General features: G+C 42.0%; 1 protein-coding gene across 5 annotated transcripts in view; it reads right to left on the bottom strand.

Moving 5' to 3' along the window:
• LOC108881532 (E3 ubiquitin-protein ligase MARCHF3) overlaps nucleotides 1–12646 on the bottom strand; it is a 52631-nt gene that overhangs the window by 32141 nt on the left and 7844 nt on the right. For 2 of the 5 annotated variants that reach the window (XM_051072695.1, XM_051072694.1), the window contains exons 1-5: nucleotides 8277–8433; nucleotides 5373–5661; nucleotides 4129–4336; nucleotides 3824–4033; nucleotides 1995–2149 (exon numbers count right to left, since the gene is read on the bottom strand). In XM_051072695.1, the coding sequence (XP_050928652.1) occupies nucleotides 1995–2149; nucleotides 3824–4033; nucleotides 4129–4336; nucleotides 5373–5614 (815 nt within the window). In that variant the 5' untranslated portion in view covers nucleotides 5615–5661; nucleotides 8277–8433. Of the gene's footprint in view, nucleotides 1–677; nucleotides 1861–1994; nucleotides 2150–3823; nucleotides 4034–4128; nucleotides 4337–5372; nucleotides 5662–8276; nucleotides 8434–12646 lie in introns of those variants that run through there. The other 3 variants (XM_018673597.2, XM_018673598.2, XM_051072696.1) reach the window with 3 other exon arrangements.

Below are 12646 nucleotides of genomic sequence, written 5' to 3' on the forward strand. Positions count from 1 at the left end.
AAAGATCTGTCTCTGTAGTGTCTGTTGTAAGGTACTTAGAATAACAATCTGAGTCTGTTGGTGACAAAAGCAAGAACTTTAGTGGACGGACTTTGACGTGAACAGTTGTCCATTGGATCACACTGCAGCAGCTGCTGCTGGTTCACTATTCTTGATCAATACTGCACAGATTCCAAAGATATTTGTCCCTATAAATCTTTTACACCCTAAAACATGGGAAATAAGATCCAGCTTCAACCTGAGAAAAAAAACTCCTTTCCATTACTGACCCTGATGTACTGTCCAGTACAGTAGCTTTAGAATTAACTGTAACAGCTGATTTATATTTAGACTTTTATATATCTCTCTGAGGTGACTCCAGCTGTTTCTTAATCTAAACCATCAACTTGTCTTTTGGATTCTATTCCAGCTAGGCTGTTCAAGGATTTTGGCTTTTTGTAGTAAAACAGAACAGCTGTTGCTTAGCTTTAGAAAAGTGAGGTCTGTGTTATTTTAACTTGCATCAAGTAATCCACCTCAGAGTGCTCTCCCATAATTCATCTGAAATCTGAATATTCAATTCCTTCTAGGTGGTTTAGATAGTAAACATTTTCTATAGTACATGTCTGAATACAGACCATCTCACAAATTCACATAAGTGTGTAAGATGTTTAGTGCAAACAAAGAGGAGGAGGAAGTGCAGTATGCAGAGAAGAGTTTATGGCATCACCACAAACATGAAGTAGTTGAAGCTCTGAGAAAACAAAGGTCACTTTATGTCTGTGACAGCTGTACCACCATATATCACATCATGTTCATCTTCATCATCATTATGTTCATCTGGACTGAAAAATGTTCATGTCTGGAGCTCCCATTTTCAGGGAAAGGGTGAAACAGCAGCTTTATTTCAGTGCGAATGTCTGTGCAGAAAAATAGAACAGAGGCAACATTGTACCACTGTCCAACACAAGTGATCTGATGTCCATTCTCAAATGTCACCACTGTAATCTATGGAAGTGATTCCACAACTTGTACATCAGAGCTCAGACGTGGAGAACTGGAGTCTTACCTTAAGATCTGATGTTAGAGTGACAGTAAATACATTCGTTCTTATTGTGGGGAGGACTAAATGCACAGTGTTTAGGTCAAAATCTGGTAAAAGTAGGACTCACTTTACACTTCACTATGGGAAATGTTACTGAACAAGTGGCCTAGCTGGTTTTTAACAGAACTGAACAATAGTGGCATGAGATTAATTACCACTGATTTTAAAGGATATATGATACTGATTTATGAAAATGATCCACTCCAACTAAACTATAGTGAGTCTTTTCTTTTTTACATCAGCACAGAAACAGAACATATGAAAAAATGACTCAAATTAAAAAATAACCTTTTGTTTAAGTGTGTCCCAATCATCAAATCAATTAATTAATCACTCAATCAGTCAATCAGTGTGAAAAACTGTTGATGGACTTATCATTAGACTTTAAGTAGATTGCCTGTAGCCGTTTGTGTGCATGAACTTGAACCAGGCCTTTAAGGCTGAGGCACATTATGGTTACAGATCAAAGTTTAATATCAAACATTTTCACTTTGTTTCATCCATACATCACATCTTTTTTTGCTGCTGAAATCTAAAGATGTCCACAGTGTTTTGATGTTTGAAAGTACAACAAAGGACAGTCTGATGGTTTGGGACTTGAACTTCTCAGCTGATTCAGTCAAACCATTTCTTGAAGCAGTACTAGAGCCGTGGTGTCTTCACTATAGTGTAAGAATGTCTGAGGCTTTTCATCAGGCTTCTGTCATTTGACCGGAGCCACGTTGGTGTCCAGGTGAGATAAGTGTGAGAGTAAAGTGCTGCTTGGACCATCTTACCTGTGGTCATTCATACATGTGACATTAGCTCTGACATAACATCTCAGAGTGGTGCTGTAAAGTGCTTCAAAGCAGAGGATGAACAGAGTCCACCTCCTAATCAGAGTCTGTCTTGGAGCTGGCTCCATACTCACACTGTCGACTCCTTGGATGGCTGCTTCCCTTGCTGTGAGCCTTGTAATGGGTGAAGCCCTGACACTTCACTGTGTGACCTGGGGAGGAGGAGGACCACTCTCTGATTGGACAGTCGCCACTCATTGTACAGTCGACAGTGATACCTGAGAGACACCTTAGGAAAAAAAACATCAGGATTTCACCTCTGAACTGAGTGAACTTCATTCAAGTGAAATTAATTTAACTAGTAAAACTGACTTATTTTAAATATTTTGCATATGGGTTTCTTGGTCGTAGTTAGTACTCCTCAGTATGTGACTATTGTATAATGCCTTCTGTGGTTCTGGAGGAGCTTAATTGAGTTGGAGAAAATAACCCTGATGAGGTTATTTCTGGTGGGGCTTGGATACTACACAGATAATATCTACCAGAAAGCCTTCACCACAAACGTGAAGTGTGGAAGATGTCAGTGAAGCTCTGACCAAAAGGATTTCCAGCTTCCATTGGTTGCATTATGAGAAATATAGGAGTCAGTATTTTTGGAGCTTGACCCATTGACCCATCTCCACTGTCTGTCTGCCAACTTTATGTAGGTGCACTACTTAACTGTTGGACGATCACTTCACCTGTTCATACACACACACACACACACACACACACACACACACACACACAGAAACCACAAGATGTGGGTCAAAGGAAAGTGTTAGAGGGGTGAAGAGAAGGGTTGAGCTCAAACTGTTATGCTTTAATATTAAGCCAAACACCAGACCAGACAGGGGTGCCAAAATTTACCACTAGATAATGCACTTGACTGAGCTCCAGAGTGGAACATAATGAGACGGAGAGAACCCATGACTCAGTTTGTGACAACTGAGGGCCACTTAGTGGCAGCAACACAACTCTAAGCTGGTTTTCCAACCACCAATAAACACTGAAGAAGAAGAGCCACATCCTGTTTTTATTTCTCCCAACAACCAGCTCCACTTTTCTGTAGTTGTGTAGAAGGTCCACAGGACGGTCTGCAGTGGAGGCCTGATATTTTCACAGCTTGGTATGAATGTGGATATATATCTTGCAGTGACTTTGAGTGAGATTTTGCCTTATTGGCACAGTTGTAATTTTCTTTGAGACCAAGTCTGCATGTCTCCTCTCACCATCATCCCAAAAAACATCAGCTTTGTAGTAAATAGACTCAAACCGCCCCCTCTATCTCCTGAGCCACAGCTTACATCAACTACATTTCAAGTGGCACCAGCAAGTAGCACAGGTTGTATTACTAGCTGAGCAGACAAACGTGGTCTGGCAGACTCCTGCATCAAGTACAGGGTTGTGAGTGTGATTGTACAGGGAGATGACCAGACACCTGTGGGTAACCTCATGCAGAAACTTGGCTGGAAATGTTATTAACAAGAGGACACAGTGATCTACAGTATATGTACTGTATGAACCTCTTCTAATGATGCTAACAGCTCTGCTGCTGATGTCAAAGAGTCTGGTCCTGATCAGAGCACTAACAGCTCTCCTGCTGTTACAGCTGCACCCCCAACAAATAGAGGAGGACAGGCCTTGCCCCGTGTTTACCCCAGTATCCGAATGGTTAGGGCGCATACTGCATGGGCCTTAGTGCCCTGAGCAGCTGGTCCCCCGATTGACTTCTAGTCAGACCTTTATTGTGTGTCATTCCCCTACTCTCTCTCCACTGTCCTATCCAAATAAAGGCGAAGCCCCCCCCCCCAAAAAAAAAACCTTTAAAAAAAAGAAAGAAAACAAATGCAGAATATTTCATTTTTATCACAAGTAATGAACACTGCACAACATCCACCCCTACACTGCTCGGCATACTCACCAGAGTCCAGAAGAGGTAAATGGTGAAGAGGGCGATGGTCAGAGCGATGAGCCCCACAGCCTCCAGCCGGCTGGAGAAGTGAAGGTGATCTATGGCACCACGAAGGCAGAGCCAGCCGGAGATGGTGGCCAGAGGAGTGATGAGCAGGAAACACACCATGTCACCAAACAGCGTGCGCCTCTCCTGACGAAGACCCGGGTTCTGCATCCACTGCACCACCAAGAATTAAAGCACAGTTATCTTCCAGGTAAAATGAATGTGATGTAATGACTGACTGAACTGGATGTTCCCTGATCATCCTGTACCTCAAGCAATGGCCTGGACTTCCTCTGCACAGTGAACTGGTAGTGGCAGAGCTCACAGAAGCTGGTTCCTGAGGCAGACAGCCAGTGTTCCAGACAGCTGCGGTGGATGGTGGCCAGGGTCCCAGAACACTCACAGGGGGACAGCAGCTCCTCCTGGGCTCCGCTGTCATGACAGACACGACACATGGGGTTCTCTGACCCGGCACTGCTGAACAGAAGAATCAAGGAGGACATACTAACTATGACTTTTTGTTTTCAAGATGAATTCAGATGCATGGTCATCAGGAACTCCAGCAGCTGTGGGGAGCCATGCCTTTAATCTCAAAGATCTCCATTCTACCAGCGCAAATTCAGAGTTTCCTCAAAGACCATTTAGTGAAGAACAGAGAGAACTCCTGAGCTAAAAGAAGGGGTGGTGCAGACCACATCACCATTTCCTGCATGGTAAATGGACTCAGTGTCTTCTGTCTCTTCATGTAATCTCAGACTGACTCTGTGAGACAAGGGCTCTGTGGGGTCAGACCATCTACTGCAGGACTCCTTGTTCTACTTGTCTCTGAGGACAGTTCTTTATGATGCTGACTCACTGTCCTGCTGCAGATTTAATCTGGGACTGATCAGACACCTCCCCGGTGGTTCTGATGAAGGATAAGAGTAAAAACTGAACTGCCTAAAACTTTGACACAGTGCTGTAGATACAAACATGACCATTCACACCCACAGACAGTTTAGAGTAACCAGTTAACCTGCATGTCTTTGGACTGTGGGAGGAAGCTGGAGAACCTAGAGAGAAGCCACACAAAAACAGGTAGAACATGTAAACTCCACACAGAGAAGCCCTGGGAGAACCGGGGTTCAAACCCTGAACCTTCTTGCTGTGAGGGAACACTGCAACCACTAACCACTACTTGTCAGGTCTAGAAGTTGTGCACAACCACCAGAAGTGGAAGGGACCAGTGATGGAGAGAAAAAGAGTCAGAGTGCAAGACAAGGTGAGGCTATTAAGCTGCCAAGTCATTAGCAGTGCATTAACACAAAGCAGATGGTTACATTATTTTAACAGTTTTTTTAAATGAAGGTACTCTGCTCAACGTTAAGTTAAATCCAAATAGGGAGGAGAATTCTTAAAGTGGGAGGTTTTGGAACCAGTGTTATGTGGTGTTAGCTGCTGACAATCTGAGATAGACTGTTGTGAAAAATTAGAAGCGTTTTTTGAAACTGAATTGAACACATCAATTACCTACCACTGTTTGGTGTATGTGTCCAACCCCGGAGACATCAGCTGACCGTCCAGCTTGGTCGACACCTGTGTGTAATACTGAGGCTGTTCACTGGCAGACACACTGCACTCCTCAATGGTTTTACCTGGCAGAGGCAGATCAGCAGACAACCCACACATGGGCTCAGAGTCCAGCTTAGGCTGGTACCTCATAAGACACTGATTTGGCAAAATTTCTGGCAACAACGAGCAGTGACTGGTCATCATGGTGGTAGAACACTGGACACAGACTGGTCTTAATGGGCATCTCCCATCTACAGGAACAAGAGAGAGGTGACTCAGGTGAAGCCAATGACAGAGAGGAAGGTCTCTGACAAAACACCTACATTCACTTGTACAAAGCAAACACCTCTTAGTGCTCAAGTACATAAAACTGATGCATGCCAATGTGATATCTATGTTTACTACTGTAAGGATAGACATCACAGTGCATTCAGAAGTATTCACTTTTTTCACGTCATTATGTAGCAGCCTTTCAGACAACTGGTTAGGTGGTTAGTAGACATGGATCATAGTAGTAATATTATCAACAGTTAATATGAATAATTTTATTGTTCATCTTCATTTTTTCAAATAAGTTTGACTTGACCTTTAATATTTTAACTACTGTTCTTCATAATCAACATCAGTGTTAATTTTTATCATTTTTAATTTTTATTATTTCAGCTCAGGTTTGGTCTCCACCACCTCCTGAGGGAAATCCCTGTCTCTAGCTGCTGAATGTTTCACTGTGTACTCCAGGTGCTCACTGACTGTGTGTGTCTGCTGCTGGATGATGAACAGGTTGCGGACAGTGACTTTATCAGAGCTTTTTATCTGAAAATAAAGCCTACAAATGCAAAACAGTGACTTACAACAAGCTCTCTTTTTCCATCCTGTACGTATTAATATCTCATAAATACATGTCACTAACTCAATATCTTCCTTTTCCTGTAGTTTTGCACTTTCTCCTCTCCTCCCAACTCTTTCTGCAGGTACTTCTGCCTCTGGAGCAGTGGAGTCTGATCTGTGATGACAAACCTCCTGCAGCTCCTACGATCCTGCTCAACACCTGCTGTTATATTTAGAAATTATTAGTTCAATTCAATTTTATTTATATAGCGCCATATCACACCAACAGTCATCTCAAGGCACTTTTCATATAGAGCAGGTCTAGACCGTACTCTTTAAAGTAGGTATTTACAGAGAGAGACCCAACAAATCCCACCATGAGCAGCACTAGGAGACAGTGGCAAGGAAAAACTTCCTTTTAAGAGGCAGAAACCTCGAGCATCTGCCTCGACCGGTTGGTTTAAGAAGGGGGGGGGGGGGGGGGGGTAGAGAATAGCGAAAGAAGAACATAGCATAACACAGGTTCCATATCAGATGTAAGATGAGGCCGGTAATACAGCAGTAGTAATGATAGTAGTGATAATTAAAGTATTAACTGCTAACATAGCAATACAACTAATAGCAGTGTAAGTAATTTCTAATTCTAGCAGCAGGTGTTGAGTGGAGTTGTAGGAGCAGCAGGAGACTTGTCATCACAGATCAGACTCTACAGCTCCAGAGGCAGAAATACCTGCAGAAAGAGACAGAAGAGGAGAGAGAGACGGAAGAGCACAATACTACAGGAAAGGGAAGATATTGAGTTAGTAACATGTAACATGGGATATGAATCCATATTGAGTGGAGAGAGGGAGAGAGAGAGGGAGAGAGAGGGGGAGGGGGGGAGAGGGAGAGAGAGAGAGAGAGAGAGAGAGAGAGAGAGAGAGAGAGAGAGGAGCTCAGTGCATCATGGGAGATCTCCCGGCAGTCTAGGCCTATAGCACCATAACTAAGGGATGGTTCAAGCCTGAGCCAACCCTAACTATAAGCTTTATCAAAGAGGAAAGTTTTAAGCTTACTCTTAAAGGTACAGAGGGTGTCTGCCTCCCGGACCGAAACTGGGAGAAGGTTCCACAGTAGAGGAGCCTGATAACTGAAGGCTCTGCCTCCCATTCTACTCTTGGAAACTCTGAGAACCACCAGTAAACCAGCATTTTGGGAGCGCAGAGTCCTGGTGGGATTGTAGGGGACTATGAGATCTTTAAGGTAAGATGGAGCCTGACCATTAAGGGCTTTGTATGTGAGGAGGAGGATTTTGAACTCTAGTCTTGAATTAGTCCTTATTGCTACTATTATTATTACTAACAGAATTGTCATTACCGTTATTGCTATTATCACTATTATTAATACCACTTTACATCTCTCCTTCCAAATATTAACTCGTTTAAATAAGATGAAGGCTACATCACAGAACATATCATTACATGAACAATAATTATAATTACACAGACAATGTGCTGTTTATTCAACATACTCAACGTCATCACTATTTTCACGTTTAATTCACTTTCCATTCCGCTTCAATGTTTTCTTTCTCTTTCTTTCTTTCTTTCTTTCAGATAACTCACAGAGGATGAGACAGTCCAAACCGGGGCTGGGTCATAACAACAGTCAAAAGAGATGTTGTGGGGATTTCCCCATTAACACGTCATGTAGCCTCCTTTAATAATGCTGTGGTTATCAGGCCTCAGTCTGACAGCTGAGGAATGCACCGAGTAGAATAGTGGTGCGTGTCCAGCTTTGTGTTACACTGTGGACCACCATCTGCGGATTGTGCTAGGCTAGCTAACGACGGGCATAGTGAACAATATGTCCTCATTAACACGAGCGTAGCACTGTTCAACTACTACAATGAACAGTGATGTAACGTAGACATACAACGATACAGTGTCTGTATGTTGAACTGAATGTCTCCGTCTTGAGACGCAGTTTGAAGTTCCAGTAGGCCCAGCTAACGAGCCACGCCTCTCCTCTGTCTCTGTCTCTAAAGCCACATTCTTACCTTCGATCAGCCTCCTGAATTCACGGTACCACCAGCTTCCATAGCAAACAACACTGTGAAACAGTTCACCACCGTCGGTCTGTATTCAGCCCGTTAACAGGTCGCTGTCACTTCCGCTTTGAGCTGAACCAAGCGGCGACAGCAGGGGGCAGTAAAGAGCTAACTCACATCTTGTCACAACCAACAAAATGTTACCAAACCCCAAAGCAATGGACAGACATTTACAGGTCATCTGATCATGTTCTTCTCTACAGATTACTGAAATGCCATACGGGAACTTTGTAAGCCCTGTTTAACTTCCACATTAGTCTCATATAGGCTTTATACAGAAATGTTGTCTAAGCTGAGTTACAGGAAGTGAACTTCTGGTTAAAAGCAACTGAAAGTAGATGAGGAATTGATGTCTGCTTCGAAAGTGAAAGTATATGTTGGAATTTGAGGAAGAAATTCCTTCAAAGAAAGTTTTGCTTAACTAAAGTATGTTTCTAAACCTATTCAATTTTGTAAGTGTCAAAGATTTGCTCATACATATAAAGGAAGAAAATGTGGAGAGGATGTAATTGCAGAAGCCATAGTGGTAATGAATAAGGAGGTAGAGATTCATTAGGTCAGAGTGAAAGACAAGAGCAGCCAGCAGCAGCTGTCAAGATGGTGAACCAGAGGAGAGGGACACAACAGGAGAAAGAGGGTAAAGGGTGGATTGATGTAAAGAAATGGGTCTCTTTCATAGCATGAGTCATAAATGCTACAATGGAGACAAAACAGAAATAATTCAAATAATGATAAAAGCAGCAGCATGTCACCTGAAGACCAGTGAACTAACATCAGTGGAGGTGGGAAATAAGAGGAAGATGAAGAAAATGAAGTATTTTAATTCACAAAGTGTAAGGAGATACAAATGCAGAGAAAGAGAAGGGCTGTTGGAGGATAACAACTTGGTGTGTCTTAATACTGAGAGAGGTAGGAGGATAGATGTATACACAGGTAATAGTTCAGCACTAGATTTGACAATGGTGTCAATAAAGGCAACAGGGATATGTGAGATGAATTATGGGAAGACTCAACAGCTGGTGGTGATCATTATTCAGTATTTATTCAATATATGCAGACAGGGCAATAAGAGTAGAGGAAAGAACCTACAAAATGTAAGTACTTGTGTGAGATGGAAAATAGGGAATAGACCTAAATTAATGGAGTTTTAGAGAAAAGCAGCAAATCTGTCAATTCCTTGAAGCAAAGGGAAAATGAATAGGAAAGCAGTCACATGGTGGACAGGGGACTGTGGTAAAGCCATCAAAGAAAGGATCAGAGCTTTTAACCACAACCTAAAGGTTTTTAAGGAGGAGTGGAACAACCATGGTGTTTGGACAGTGAGGCATCAGACATGATTCAGACAACTGTCCAGGGAAGTTTTCAGAGACAAACCACTCAGAGAATCCTGGATTCATCACTGATCATCCAGGGGCAGATATTACAGTGCTCATTCTGAACTGGCAAGCTGTTGTATCTGTCTCTCTCAAGCAATGCACACCAAGCCCTGCACAGATGCATCAGCTCCAGAAAGTAGCTGCTTTGGCAAGACCTGTTGACAGTTTGGCCTTAGATATATGGTTCTTCCAAGTGTTATTAGCATTTTAGAGTAGCAAGTTCAGACATTCTCATACCACTGCTGCTCCTACTTCTGTTTTTTCTTCTGCACACAGAAGTATACAGCTAGCCAGGCAAAACTAGCTACAACTGAAGGAACAACTTGGAGGATGGATAAACATTTTCAGTAGTGTCCACTTGGCTTTTTTCCTACACAATATTCACACATCTTTCCCAACACTGCTGTGTTATGAGAAACAGATTATCTATCTGGGAGATGTGTGTGTCTCCTTTCTTACTGAGAGGTTTGAAGACTTACAGTGGGGGAAATAATTATTTGATCCCCTTCTGAATTTGTAAGTTTGCCCACTTACAAAGAAATTAACGGACTCTAATTTTTATGGTTGTTTACTGATTATGGCAATAGACAGAATACCAGTCGAAAATGCATAAAAAACAAACAATTTAAAAGTTATAAAATGTGCATTTTATTGAGTGAAATAAGTATTAGATCCGTCAAACTCCTCGGTCTGGAGCTCCATGCAAGATCTCACCTGCTCAAGAAGGCACATGTATAGGCCTGCCTTGTGTTTGCCAGTGAACATCTAAATGACTCAGCTTGGGAGAAAGTGCTGTGGTCAGATGAAACCAAAGTTGAGCTATTTGGCATCAACTCGACCTGCCATGTTTGGAGGATGAAAAAATGCGAGTATGACCCACAGAGCACCATCCCAGCATGGAGGTGGAAACATTATGTTGGGGCTGTTTTTCAACCCAATAGAAAACTTGTGGAGGGAGCTGAAGCTTCAAGTTTCCAAGTGGCAGCCAAGAAACTTGAAGGATTTAGAGACTTTCTGTAAAGAGCAATGGGCCAAAATCCCTCCTGAGCTGTGTGCAAACCTTGTGACCAACTACAAGAAACGTCTCATCACTCTGCTTGCCAACAAGGGTTTCTCTACCAAGTACTAACTTATGTTTACTTGGGGATCGAAAACTTATTTTTACTTTTATATTGTGTGTTTTATTCATATTTGACTGATATTCTGTCTATTGCCATAATCAGTAAACAACCATAAAAATTAGAGTCCATTAATTTCTTTGTAAGTGGGCAAACTTCCCCCACTCTATATTATTTCCATGTCTGTGTGTTAAACATGAATCTGAGGCCAGCAGCTGGTTAGCTTAATTTAGGATTAATGCAGGGAGAGCCAGCTATCCTGGCTCTGTCTAAAGGGACCAGAGTAATCAGTAATTAACTCCTCATATCAATCTAATTTGTACAAAAAGTGTAAAAATAACAAAGTGTCATTTCATGAGGGCAGGGGTTGTGTGTCAGTATGTAGCAGATACAAATTACTCATGTGACTGCCATCTGACACATTCCTGCCTTGTGATCTTCATTACTCTCAATTACTCTCACACTGTTTTAGAGCCCCTGGAACCCCATTAGAGGGTTGCTGGAGTCATTATGGTAAAGAGTGTATGCTGGGATGTTACTTGCAATTATACAATGAGTGTTAAGCATTTGTTATATTGTCTATTACATGAAGAAAACAATCTGTGCTAACCTTTAACTCATCACCTTATAATGAATTCAGTCTCCTGTAGATTAGATTCTGGGAGGAAATGAGTCACAGATAATACACACACATTCATACAGCACTTGTTGTATATACATATGAAGTGCTCTAACACACACACCCGTTCACACTGACTGGAAGAGCAGGGACTGAATCACTTACCTTCCAATTGGTGGGCAACTTGCTCTGCCTCCTGAGCCACAGCAGCTGCTACTGTACATACACATGCATACACACATATGCACATGCACACACACGCTACACACAGATGTATACATACATACATGTACACATTATGTCACACCTACAATCACATCTCAAGTCAATAAAGCCTCTAACCTAGTGTCTGATCTGCCCTTTCAGTATCAGTATGTCAAGTTTAAGTCAACTCTGTTATTAATTCTAGATAAATAGAGCATAATAGTTAGTTAGTTAGTTAGTTACATTATTGTCCCCATGGGGGAAATTAATTTTTACGGCTGTACAGGCAGGGAAACACCATAGCACGCACCCACACATGTAACACACTACAGTCATTTGTGACAAAGTACAGATATCAATTTCAGACCATTATTGCATATTGTTCAGAGTATTGATGGCTGTGGGGATTAAACTGTTTTTAAAATGTACTCTGTTGTATCTGATGGGCCTATATCGTCGACCAGAGGGTAACAGGGAGAAGCAATAGTTCAGTGGGTGAGTGTGGTCCTGTGTTATTGCCTGAGCGATGCGTGTAATGGCCTTAGTGTTTAATTGTGAGAGGTTGGGAGTGGGAAGACCAATGATTTTAGCTGCTATGGAGGTTATTTTAGTGAACATGTTCCGGTTTTTGACTGTGAGTATTGTCATGAAACAAGGAGAACAGTATAGGAGGATTGGCTTTTATACAACATTAACAGAAGGTGTGGGGAAACATGAAGTCCTTTAAGTTTACGGATAACTGAGAGTCTTTGCTTGCATCTTTTATGAATGTCCATTGTGTGTGAGTCAAAACTGAGTTTATTGTCAAGTGTGACTCCCATATATTTGAAATGTTCAACCATATCAATTGTGGTATTGTCAATGATGATGGGATGAGGTGTTGTGATACCAACAGTCATTTCTTGGGTTTTCTTGAGGTTGAGTTGAAGATGGTTATGTTGACACCACTTGGTGAAGTGTTCTATTGAGTTCTGATAATGTGCAAGGGAGGCGCTGTCCTTA

This window comes from Lates calcarifer, linkage group LG9, assembly GCF_001640805.2.
Source record: "Lates calcarifer isolate ASB-BC8 linkage group LG9, TLL_Latcal_v3, whole genome shotgun sequence".
Lineage (NCBI taxonomy): Eukaryota > Metazoa > Chordata > Actinopteri > Centropomidae > Lates > Lates calcarifer.